Genomic DNA, 13,074 nt, shown 5'->3' on the forward strand with positions numbered 1-13,074 from the left:
CTTGGTCAGGACCCTTTCCTGGGCTTTATACACTCTCTCCAATGGTTGCTAGGCCCTTCCCTCTCCAAGGCTGGTGAGCTTCATCTCTCAGCAGCAGAGGTGTCCTCTCCTCTGCAGAAGGTTTTCTCTGAATCACTGCCTTAGTCTTTGTGGTAGGAGGAAACAACTCTTTAGAGTGCTCCCATAAACCCTATAAAATATTTAACCGGCCATTGGACACACTCTTACGCTGCAGATGTTTGCAATTCATCTTTGCAGCCCTGCACTTAGCTAAGGACATTTGGCTAGTTACCAAATAGATACATTTTATACATGGCTACTGCTGAAACACACAAGTAAGATTGAAAAGTTTAAGAGTAGCACCAGCCTGGGGGATCAGACACTCAATGCAAAGAATCTTCAGCTTAGCTCAAAGGGCCCCTGAAAGCAGCTCCTGCCCCCACCCTGTTTTCTTTCTTCCTTTCTTTCTTTCTTTCTTTCTTTCTTTTTCTTTCTTACAATTTGGAACAATTTAGGTAAATGAATAACCAGGGGAACTGGAAGATACTGTAGCACAAGAAAATAGTAACCGGCAGGGGCTGAGTCAAAGGCAAAGGGAAGAGCTGACAAGAGACTCTGAGGCCTGCTATCCTGGCACCCAAACACAGCGCCTTCGGGTACCTCAGCACTCTAGCCTGGAATACTCTCTCTCATCTTCAAAAGAAACCATGACAAAAAGAAGCCCCACCAAAAGTCCCTCCAGCCCTAAGAGTCTGTGGTGAAACAAGAAAAACTAGTCAGTGATTGTTCTGAAATAAACCAGAAGTCCTCACGGTGCCCAGGGGACTAAAGAAAGAGGCAGAGAAAGCCAGGAGTGCAGTATGCTATTTACTAGGACATACTGACTGAAGTGTGGTCCCGGGCAGCACCAATGCCGGTAAATGCTCAATAAATGTCACTTGTGTCACTGGGCCTGTCTGCCTTTATCTTTGGTGTCACAGAGCACTACAGCGAGTTCTCAATACCTGGCACGGGAGTGTTTCAGAGTGAGAATCTCCAAAGACTAATGTAACCGTCAGGAGAGTCTCAGGAAGATGTCCCACCGTGTGTCAGTAATTATCCGAGAAGCCTACCTTTCATAAAGGGATTTCCCATGTAGACAAGAAGTGACTGCACTGCCCCCCTATAAGCGCAGCTCCATCATCACCCCGTGATGGGGAACTCACTTTGCGGCAGCCCTTCTTGTCTTTTTCTTTTGGGGTGCTTCATCTGTGGGCACGACCTCTTCCTCTAATTCTTCATCTTCTCCAGCAGCAGCCTCCTCTTCCCCTTCCTCAGCCACTGTTCCATGGCCTTTTCTGCGCAGATCCTGGGTAGGAGCAACTTGCAGATCTGCCGGGTAGTACTCATTGCTGTAAGAGGAAGCATGCAGTAACAACACAAGTGAGACGTGCGCTTCCCCAGAAAGGCACCCACGGTACATGGGAAGACGCACAGGCGCCTATGCACATACACACAGCTCCATAGCCAAGCTGCTTCTTCCTGTACTAGTATTCTTAAATTATTTTATTCTACACGATGGGCGCTTTGCCTGCATGTTTGTGCACCAGATATGAGCAAAGGTCAGAAGAGGGTGTTGGATCTCCTCGACCAAAGCTATAGATGGTTGTGAACCACCACATGGGTGCTGGGAATTGAACCCTGGCCCTTTGGAAGAGCAGCCGGGACTCTTAACCACTGAGCCACCCCGCTAGCCCCTACACCAGTACTGTTCTTCCTTTAGTCTCTCTCACTGAGACGTCAACCACTAACTGTGGAAGACAGTCTGATCCATCACTACATTGTTGAAAAGATTTGAAATGTCCACTCTGGACTGAAGTGAGCTCGGTCTCCTTGTCTCTGGAGCACAAAATGGGCTATAGTAAAGAAATAATGTAAACTACCAGGACCATGTTTCTTTCCTACTTTGCGTACTTTCAAAAACTTAGTGTTACTATTTTAAATAGTCAACACAACAGCAAGCAAAAAGTAACAAAGTCAGAGACATTACCTGATTTCCCAACAAACTACAAAGCTGCTCATCAAAACAGCACTGCTGCCTTAGCATAAAAATAGACCCAGGGCCACTGTTGGCCTTTCAATAACTAACACACCGAGAACTCGGGAGACAAGGTAATCTTTCGGTAAGCTGTACAGGGGCAAATGGACAGCCATGTGCAAAGGAAGGCAACTAGACCGTCTGTCTCTTGTCGCTTGTAGGACTCAACAGAAAAGTGGATTAAAAATGAGAGGCCTAAAACTACAAAACTACTAGGGAAAAGAGAGAGAAAGGAAGTGCTTCACCGTAGTCAAATGGGAAAGACTTGTTAATGGCAAGTACCCAAAAGCACATAAAACAAAAAGTGGCAGCTATTCTTAAACATTAGCGCTGTAAGTCCTATCATAGCCATAAGCCTTTCTCTAATGTGGCTGGCCCACTTCTACATGCTTCTGTCTCTGCTCCTACACGCTACAGTATCTTTACAGAAAGATCTTTATCCTTAAATGAAAGGTTCATATTATATATTATTTGTTGAAAGTTAATATAGTGGGATATTTAGTCTACTAGCACCAAATCGACTTTCCTGGGCACAGCCCTAGTTACCTTGCAAAAACAGCTGACACATCCTTTAAGACCTCCAACATGGCACAAGAGAAAAGCCAGATACCTCTTTTCTCATTCTATAAACGACCTCCCACAAGGAATTATGGGTGTGGTTTTATGACAACAAAACAGAAGCCGGTATTGGGTGTGTGGTATTTCTTGGGTACTGCTAGGACAGACCTGACCATGTTTTGGGGAGGATTATGGAAGGATGTTGGAATTCTGGGCTAGAACAGCCACTGAGTGTTGAGAGCTCAGTGGAAAGTTCTTGAGGAGCTTGAAAGATAAGAATGTTGAGAGCAGTGCAGAGGATGGAGGCCTGCCTTGTCAAGTTTCAGAGGGAAGTTCAAGACTATCAGGGCCATTTGTTATTTTGAGCTGAGACTCTATGGTTCTGAAACGAAACCTTTATGTTACTGGGATAACTGATGCTGGTCAACTGAAGCTAAGAAGGTAGCTGGGATTAAGAAGAGACCAGCATCACTGAGGTGAAATCTTCTGGGAAGTGTCTCCTGAGAGCACAGAGAAGCTGTGTTCCAGAGGTGGCCAAGGCTGGACCTCATGCTGGCAGTCAGACTTGCTAATGTGTAAGAGTCATCCAGGTGGTGCTGGCTTTGAATGCATGAAGGAGTCATGAAGAGCAGCTGAGGCTTGGCACTGTGAGAGACCACTGGTGAAGGTGCCCCTCAGTGAAAGCCCCGGACGGCACAGGGGTCACACAAAGAAGTTGAGGCTTGGTGCCATGAAGAGAGGCCATAGATGAAAGTACAGCCTAGTTGCAGAAGAAAACTCCAGCATTTTGGAGATGCCAGGACCATGGGATGACCACCAAGGACAGCAGCAGCTGTAGAGTGGAGCCAGGAGGAAGCCTAGAAGACAAGCCCTGAGTGCTATATAGACTATTGCAGGATACTTAATCCCAGTGTGAACCCTGAGATTGTGAAGTGTAAAAATCTGTTTCTTGTTTTGGTGTGGCTTAGCCTGAGCACACACCTTTAATCTAACATTTTTCTGTACATAGGATTAAATAAAGATAATCATAGGTCAAGAGGCAGAGCAAGAAACCAGCTGACAGGGGTAAACAGAAAGGAGAGACAATGAGTTGAAGAGTATTTAAGACAGTGTGAGGAGGAGGATGACGAGGAGGTAGAGGTGGAGGAGGAGGAAGAGGAAGGGCTTTTGGCTTTTTCCTTTTTTCCTTCACACCCTTTTGGGATGTGAGCTGAGTAGGAAGGTCAGCTGGGTGCTTTCTCTGCCTCTCTGAGCTAGTAGGTTTTCACCCCAATATCTGGCTCCTTGGTCTTTATTGGTAAAATTAAACAATTGGGACTTTATAACAACAGAAGATCCTGAGTGGATCCCAAACATTGGATGGCTGGAATTTGATTTTGCTTTGATTCGATTGTGACTGTGTCTTGATCTTCCCCCTTTAAGTAATAAAGTATTGGGGTTATTTTTTATTTTACTGTAGCCTACAGCTGTAAGCAGCACTCCTTCAGGGTTCTGCATCAGCTCCTGCCTCCAGGATCCCGCCCTGTTTCAATTCCTGTCCTGACTTCCTATAATAACGAACAGCAATATGGACGTATAAGAAAATACACTCCTTTCTCCCCAACTTTGTGTTTTGTTGCAGCAACAGAAACCCTAGCTAAGACAGACCTTATTTTCCAGCACTAGTCTGTGTCTGTCTTGTCTGCTTTAACCTTTCCTAGCTCCTATTTCTTCCCCTTGTCTTGTCTGCTCATTGTTCAACCATGCCTGACCTGGAATCCGCTACATACACCAGGCTGGGCTCCAACCCACAGAAACCCACTTGCTTCTGCCTCCCAGTGCTGTGATTAAAGACGTGCACCAAGACACCTAGCTTCTCTGCCCTTCTTAGTCTTTTCTAACAACAGTATTTGTGCATATGCTATTTTAATTCTGAATAACCAAACTGTCAAGAGAAGTGCCCTCCCTGGACCCACAACACCCCTCAGTCCCCAGTCTCCATGTTACTACAGAAACTCACAGGTTCCACTTTTCTTCTGCACTTTCTCTAGAGCCCACCTGACCAGACTTCCTTCCAGAGTAAGCAAAGAAACTCACTAAGGTCTATGTATCATTCTGAGTATGGTCTCCTCTGAGGCCAAAGGTCAGTTCTTCCACTTATGAATGACTGCTCAGAAATCCTAATTTTTCAATCCAACTTGACTATCCCCCATCCTGGAAACATTTATCTTTGAACTACAATGTGATGTTATTTATTGATAGAAACTTAACAGGCTAGGAGGCTCATATCCATGGCTTGTTTCTTTTCCTATTACTCTCTCCTGCTCCCTCATCTCCTCTCTAAACACTGCTTAGTGTCGGCCCTTGAAAGTCTTCCCTTTCTCATCTCTTACTCTAGACTCCATTCTCTGCCAGACGGTTTCAATGCCATTTGTCTACTGGCTACTTGTCATTCTTCTTGGGCATCTGACCTAACACACATTCAAACGAACAACACGTCGGCGGCTTCCGCATTCCTTCACCACAGCCGGCAACGACCTGCCTTTCCCAGATGCTCAGGCTAAAACCTTGAGAGATTAGCTTCCCCCACTCCTTTCTGTTCCCTACAACCAACACCTCCTCCAAATCAGACAAGCTGATCCGGTTAGAATCGTTAACAGTTTTTTCCCCCCTCCCAGACTGGAATTCTTTTTAAAGATCCACCATGAATACCCACAACCTTGGTCATGCAACCAGCTAATCTGCCATCTGACTGCTCTCTCTCCCTCACCACTGCCGTTCTGCAATCTAGTCTCAAAACAGCATCTGCTTCTGCTTACATATCCCACTCCTCTGACAAAGAAGGCAAGCTCCTCACTACCACGAGGCCACGGTGGTCAGCCAAACCTCCTTGCTGTTCCTTGAACAAGCTTGACCTACTGTGACTTACGCCCTGCTCAGTCTAACCCCATACCTTCTTCCCATGTAAGGAAGCACACTGGAACATACACTTACTGTTTAGTTCTATTCTGTACAACACACCCTTGTTTCAATTTCAGACATCAAGACTCTAGTACTCACACACTCAAAGCAAAACAAGGCCCCAGAAAGCTCTTAGTATTCTGTAAGAGTGTGTTCCTCAGCATCAAGAGACTCTAAACAGTAGACATGGTTGTATCACTGGAAAATATCCACTCCCAGGCAAGCATTAAAACAATGAACAGGGCGAGAGACATAAGGCCTCTGTATACTGACCAACCTCAACACGGCCCTTCTTCTGTGGTAACCTGGCCTATTTTTATTAGCACCATTTGAATGTTGATTCATATAAAACTAACTGGTGAACAAAACTAGTTTATTGTCTCCCTGAGGGAGGAAGTGCTTTGTAGACAATGATTTGAAACATGACAGAAATGTCACGTCCTCAGCCACTAGGGGAGGCGGATACCCCAACTCTTACCTGTGCCAGGGGCACAGTCCTAGGTACTTACTTGATAAACCTCAAGAAGAGTGGGGAGAGCTCCCTGGACCTTGGCTCTATCCTCTCTGGAAACTTGGCCAAAGCTCGCCAAAGCAAGAATCGGAAGTTGGTATGGTCCAGTCGCTCCCGACAGCTGGTTTTCAATGCCAGCTCCTGCTGGTAAAGAGCAGCAACATCTCCTTCCTGGGTCTGCTCCCAACTTTCCTCTCCAGTGGACTGCTCCTCGTCTCTCAAGTCTTTCTGCAGTTCTTTCTCTGCAGAAAAAGAACATGTCATCCTAATGTCTGTAGTAATACCTGTATTACTTATCCTTAAGGTGGAACATTGGTTTTCTAGTAACACAAAGAAAACAGTAACCCATCTCAGAACTTCATCAGAATCCCAGTGTCATGTATAAACACAGTAGAAATTAAACAATTAAATAAACACTGGTGTCCCAGCCCCAGACTCCTGCTCATACCAGCACGTGCAGCTGCTTTTTCTAGATGTTCATAGCAGACATTCCAGAATTGCTTGTTTTCCATTCCATAGGCATGAGAACTAAGAGAAAATGATCAGAAAATACATGATACAGCATTGTCCTTAGTGTGAGATAGCCCACTAGAAAAATGTCTAAGAATTAACTAAGTGTTAATTCGATTAGCCTTCAACATGAGGTTAAAACAAATTTCAGTTTTTTGTTTTCACACTGCCTGCATTGCACAAACCATTTTATTTTATCGTTATACAACTGTGTGTATGGCGGCATACATGCACCAGTGCGCAGAGGCTAGAGGAGTCAGGTTATTTGGCGAATTGGATTCTCTCCTTCTCCTATGGGATCCAAGGATTGGACTCAGGTCATTGAGCTTGGGTAGCAAGAACTTTGACCTGCTGAACCACCTGCTAACCCACAGAAATGATCTTTATAGTCATAAAAGACTACAGAATTGTAAAAACGTAAGTAGACACATGCAAGACTGTTTAGCTTTGTGTCGATGGTGCTTTGAGGCAGCCTTTCTGTGCAGTCCAAGCTGGCCTGGAACCCACGAAGACGCTCCCAGCTCACAATGTGCTGTCTCCACCAAGTGCTGGGAAACAGGCATGAACTACCAGGTCCAGTTAGGTGCACTCATGCTAAAGACACACTAATGAAAACTGAGCGTGATATAGCCTCTACTCTTTCCTCTCTGTTGCTGTGATAATCACCACAGCCAGAAGCAGCTTGGGGAGGAAAATATTGATTTGACTTATACTTCCAGGTCACAGGTCATTGATGGAAGTCAGGGCAGGAACTCAAAGTAGGGACCTAGAGGCGGGAGCCATGGAGGAACACTGCTGGCTGCCTCAGCCCTGACTTAAATCCAGCTAGCTTTCTGAGCCAGCTGAAATCCACCTAGGGACTGTGCTTCCTTCAGTGGGCTGAGCCCTCCCTCATTAACATCACTCAAGACAAATCCTCAGACAAACCCGATAAAGAAGATCACTCAGCGACTCTTGTCATGTGATTCAGGGCTATGTCAAGCTGACAAAGCTAAGTAGGATAGATGTGAGGGAGGGCCTAAGTGGCTGGAGAGAAAACAACCACTACATTTAGAGTCAGTTAAACATATCTATTTCCCTGCACCTAATTCAAATAAACATTCACTAGGTATTCAAAATATATTTTTCAGCTGGATGTGGTGGCACAGGCCTTTAACCCATCACTTGGGATGTAGAGGCAGGAGGATTTCTGTTAGTTTGAGGCCAGCCTGGCTAGTTCCAGGCTAGCCAGAAGAACATATTTAGAATTTGTCTCAAAAGGCTTTTCAGAACTTAATGATGAGACATGAAATAAATCATGTAAGGTTATTTTTGTTTTTGTTTTGTTTCTACAGTTTGAAGCCTCTACAGTAATATTCACAAGTTTTCCTCTACTATTAATCATTAATTTCCTTTCCTTTCCATCTTCCTCAGTGCCTTCTCCTTTGTCTTCCTCTTCCATGAAACATGTAGCTATACAGGTCAGGCTGGCTTCAGGTCTGTCGTCCTCCTGCCTTCATCTCCTCAGTCCTGGGATTACAACTGTGCATCATCACACCTGGCTTCCCCTAACCTTCTAACAGACATAAATGTTACAGTAGATATGACAACTACACATGCTGTATCCATCACACGCGGTAAAGAGTCCATCCCCAACAGGAATAGCCTAGCCACTATGGAGAGACTTTAAAAACATTCGGAAGGTTAGGAGCCAACAATAGTGATATTGGACCATTGACTACCCATGTCACTTCCTAGCTTTTGAAAGTGGCGTGTGCACACACAGATTCAAAAGCCATTTAATTTCACTCTATATGCTTGATGGCTCTGAAAGAAAGTAAAAGCAGGCAAACTGGCTCAAAATTGGAAAGGGATTTGTTTATTCTGCTTCTGTCAAGTCCCCAACTAATAAGATGGGGAAAGGCATGATACATGACATATTTCCAGTCTGACAAGAGCCAGAGTAAAGTGTCAAGGACAAACATCTAAAAAAAGGACAGATGTCTACATCTCAGAAACAGCATATGCTATTTTCTGTGACTATTAATTTGTTAGAGTTAAAGGGATTTGTGTGTGCATGTGTGCATTGTGTGCATGCTAGACAGCTAGGATTCTTAAAGTATTTTTAAAGTATGTTTCACTGATTTAATATGTAAAAATAAAAGTAGGTAATTATCATATCTTTTCATTATACAAATAGTATCACAGAGTGAAAAGAAAACCCTCCGGTCATTTAAATGCATAGAAGTATTTGTGCACCCAGATGACTGAAAAAGAGACACCAGAATGTCTATTTTTCTTCTTTGTGCTATGTCACAAAGGACTCAGATGGCCATGCTCTTAAATCACACCTACGTGGAACACAGCCCTGGCCCTGGCCTCATCATTTTGCCTCAGTTAAGTGACTGGCTCCACCCATTTAGCCCACGCTCACCTTATGAGCTCAATAACAGGGTCCCAGAGGGCACTGAAGTTGACGTACAGCATGCCCAGCAGATAACGGAGTGGCACCTGCAAGTGCAAGAGACTGCTTTAGGAAGCATGTGGCAGGCTGCAGGAGAGGGCACAAGAGAGGCACTCGGTGCACATACACATCCTTGCTCAAACTGAGGTTGGGAAGCTTGCACTTAGAAGCAAAGCTCTTTGGGATTAACGCAGAACTCAGTGTGTAACAATTTTTCTCCAGCTCCTAAATCTTACTCATCTTCATTGGAGCACAGCATCAAGCTCATCCCAGATGTTCACGCGCCAAGTCCAAGTCCTTCCTAACAAGCACTGCCGTGACCCGAGGCAGGGAGCATTAGTAAAGGCTAGCCACTGAAGAACGAAATAACAAAACAACCAAGCCAAACCTAAACCCCAAACGGCAGTACAGTGGCTGAAGCCTCCTGCATCTGTGGATGTCTGAGTTTGTTTGTTTGTCTTTTTATATCCCTGGCTGTCCTGGAGACCAGGTTGGCCTTGAACTCAGATCCACGTGCCTCTGCCTCTCAAGTGCTGAGATTAAAGGCCAGATGTCTGACTTCTTGAAAGAGGAATGCCTTCTCCAGCCTTGAGCCTAACGAGTGCATGATGGATTTTCCAAAGTCAAAACTAGCAGCCTACAGCCATGAATACCGGCTTTAACCCTGACGTGGTGTCCTCCTTCAGGAGGAGCCGATGAGTCTGCTCTCACTTGTAAGAAGGGACTAACACTGCCCACTTTGCTGTGAGAATAGAATGAGATTACGACGGGAATGATTATGAATGGAAAGGTTGTGAATTACGAAGTACAAAAGCCATCCTTTTCTAGGCTGATTTGGTTTTGTACGTATACTTTTAATTAACGTGAGCTTACTTTCATCTTTCTGAATGGAACTGCTTGAACTGTCATTGAGGCAGTGGCGCACAGCAGCGGAAAGCACGAACTGTGACCCAGAACACCTTGGCTGAATCCCAGTTCCTCCAGCTAGGCGCTACATGATCTTGAGCAAGCCCGAAGCTGACTGGGTCTCAGCTTTCTTCCCTGTGAAGCATCGAACTCTGCCTACCATTCCCTATGTTTCTGCGCATGCCTGAACCCAGTGGGAAACCATGCTTCGCTTTTACAGTGTTCTTTCTCAAAGAGACTTCCAGAAAGCACAGACAAATTGTTCTTTCTTGAAATGGCAAGGATAGAAATAGGATAAACATTGGTAATTATTTTATTCTTACAGTTTTCTTTGTGTATTTTACAGGCAGTGTGGTTGTTGGACAGTTACTCGTCTAGTGGCCATTCTCCAAATCCTAAGCCTAAGTACCACCTATTTTGGAAAGGCAGTAGCCCCAGAGACCATTGTAACATGAAATTATCTTGATATGGAAGGACCACGTTTTCTTAGTCTACTTTCAATAGGTTTAATGGGTATTTGTCTTTTAAAAAGGATGCTGAGAATAAAAACCAAATCAAATCAAACCAAAAAACTTTCTTGTTTTCAGTCATGTTGTATAACATATACTGAATTGCTTATGTTTAAAAAAAAAAAAGAAAGAAAATTATAAGATTATATCCCCATTAGGGATCAAACAGAACCGTCTTTTATAAACACATTTTCATGGAAAACTTACTCTGTGGAGCAGGGCACTGGGCTCAGATGATGATTTAAAGGCCCAAAGCCCTCAAAGAATTTATGATCCAGGGAGTTCCTTCCAGAGGCAAAAAACCCAACCAACCAAAGCAGAATAGTGATCTACAGATAATCAACGCACAGATCCATCACCTATCAGATGGCCTCGGAGAAGAGAGAGCACATCTGTGACATCAGTATCCTCTGGAGCCTTGGGACCACATGCAGCTGTGGTTTCCCTGAATGCCTGTGTGCTCTTACACCTTGATTCCTTTACACGTTCTTCCTCTGGAATGGGGCAGTATCATCTCCTTCAAAGTGCAGACAAACTTTACTCTTCTAGAAAGCCTAGAAAGTTCCAGAGTCCTGAGCAAGTAACAGAGGACACACCTCACTGCAGATGGAAGGGTCCCTAGTCCCTGCCTGCCCTTGCCACTGTCTCACTGAAGGCAGAGGCTCGGCTGTGCTGTGGTGTTTATCACCAGCACCTGGTCATATATAATGCTGGATCAAAGATTAACGTTAACAACCCTGAGAGCCGCCATACCGCGCTTAGATGGCAGCATACTCTGTACTGGGATTTTAGGTTCACGCCATGCAATTCCTATAGCAGCAGTGGACTGCAGTGCCAATACGTCACCTTAGGAGTCATGGGTACTCCACTCAAACTGTTGTTGGGATATAAGGGGACAGCAGTCAGCTCCATTTCTTATGTGACACATCTCTGCAGCCTTCCCCATACCCACCAATCACACTCTACCCTGTACAGCTTCGTTTAAAGGACGGAATTCATATTTTTACAACTATTCCGTCAACAAAATTGGTTGGTTTCTTTCTTTTTTGGTAAGACTGTTGAAAGTAAAGTGCTGCATTTTAAAATGCTCAGGCGCTATAACTAGGTAAGAAACATAAGAGAAACGCCAAAGGAAATGAGCTGCTGGTGTGGCCAAGGCCTCTCTGTCTGGGCAAAGCAACAGTGACAGTCACCATGTCATACCTTTAGATACTCAACAGGACACTGAAAGAGCGACTTAACACAAAGCATGGAAGAGAAGCAAGGCTGGCCTTACTTTATTATAATGAGAGCATTTCCATTGTTGATAACTATGTGGCATGATCTCCCTAGTAAGATTTAAAACATCATTTAAGAAACAATTTTGAAGAAAGGGCGAGTGAACTGTTACCTCCTGCAGTGGTCCCTGAGGGGCTGCACCCTGCACCACATCATGCCTCAGCTTTCTCAGGTGAAGAAGCTTCTCTCTGTAATCGCTCACAGTTGCTGGCACGAGCTCTGCCTGGCGTAGTATAGCGAAGGCTGACTGCCTCTCCGAGAGCCCATCATCCTGAAGAGCCAGACAAAACCCAAGGCAGGTCAGAACCTTGATCCCAGAAGGAATGTGAGGCATACTGACGAATTCAGAGTTTTGTTTCTTTGTTTTAAGTTTTTGTTTTGTTTTTCCAAGACAGTTTCTCTGTATAGCCTTGGCTGTCCTAGACTCTCTTTGTAGACCAGGCTGGCCTCGAACTCACAGAGATCCGCCTGCCTCTGCCTCCCGAGTGCTGGGATTAAAGGTGTGCGCCACCATGCCAGGCTGGATTCTGTTTTTTGAGACGGTCTTATTATGCAGTCTTGGCTGGCCTGGAACTCCCTATGTGGTCCAGGCCAGCCTCAAACTTACAGACATCCACCAGCTTTTTGTCTCTTAAGAGCTATTCTCAACAGTTATTCTCAACTGAAAGATTTTTGGAAAGAAAAACAAAACAAAAGAAATCCAAGCTAGAATATGTTAGAGAAGGGTGGGCCCCTGGCGCTCAGTGGTAGCCAGCCTAGCTGGGTCAGAGGGAGACTCTGTCTCAAAAAACAACTGTCAGGGTTAGAGAGATTGCTTAGCAGTTCAGAGTGCAGGCTGCTCTTCCAGAGGACCTTGATTCAGTTCCCAGCACCTACATGCTGGCTCATAACCCATCTGTAACTCCAGTTCCAGAGCTGATGCTCTCTTCTGACCTTGTTGGGCACTAGACATGTACGTGGGGCAGATACACTTGCAGGCAAAACATCCATACACATAAAATAAAATACAGTAATTAAAAAAATAGAAATGATTAGCTCTAAACACATATACATACAAACAACAGTAAATAGACTTAGAAGACTGTACTTATATATTTATTTATATTTAAATATAACAATAAAGAATAGGAAGTGGTGGGGGTATGAAAGAGGTTGGAGGGGATTAGTGACATAACTATATTTTAAATTAAAAAATAAGGTGGAGAATGGAAGACACTCAACATCGACCTCTGGCCTCCACATCCATGTGCACTCACTAGATGTGTGTGCATGTAAACAAATACATACGTACAGCACACATGTAAACAAATACATACGTACAGCACACACAACAGAGTAAATG

At 44.6% G+C, this 13,074-nt stretch overlaps 1 protein-coding gene across 1 annotated transcript in view; it reads right to left on the minus strand.

The window, feature by feature from the left end:
• The window catches only part of Utp20 (UTP20 small subunit processome component), a 132,743-nt gene that overhangs the window by 48,281 nt on the left and 71,388 nt on the right, over positions 1-13,074 (minus strand). The window contains exons 24-28 of the mRNA XM_051172760.1: positions 11,845-12,003; positions 9,010-9,086; positions 6,535-6,614; positions 6,085-6,328; positions 1,206-1,391 (exon numbers count right to left, since the gene is read on the minus strand). Of these exons, the coding sequence (XP_051028717.1) occupies positions 1,206-1,391; positions 6,085-6,328; positions 6,535-6,614; positions 9,010-9,086; positions 11,845-12,003 (746 nt within the window). The remainder of the gene's footprint in view (positions 1-1,205; positions 1,392-6,084; positions 6,329-6,534; positions 6,615-9,009; positions 9,087-11,844; positions 12,004-13,074) is intronic.

This window comes from Acomys russatus, chromosome 31, assembly GCF_903995435.1.
Source record: "Acomys russatus chromosome 31, mAcoRus1.1, whole genome shotgun sequence".
Taxonomy (NCBI): Eukaryota; Metazoa; Chordata; class Mammalia; order Rodentia; family Muridae; genus Acomys; species Acomys russatus.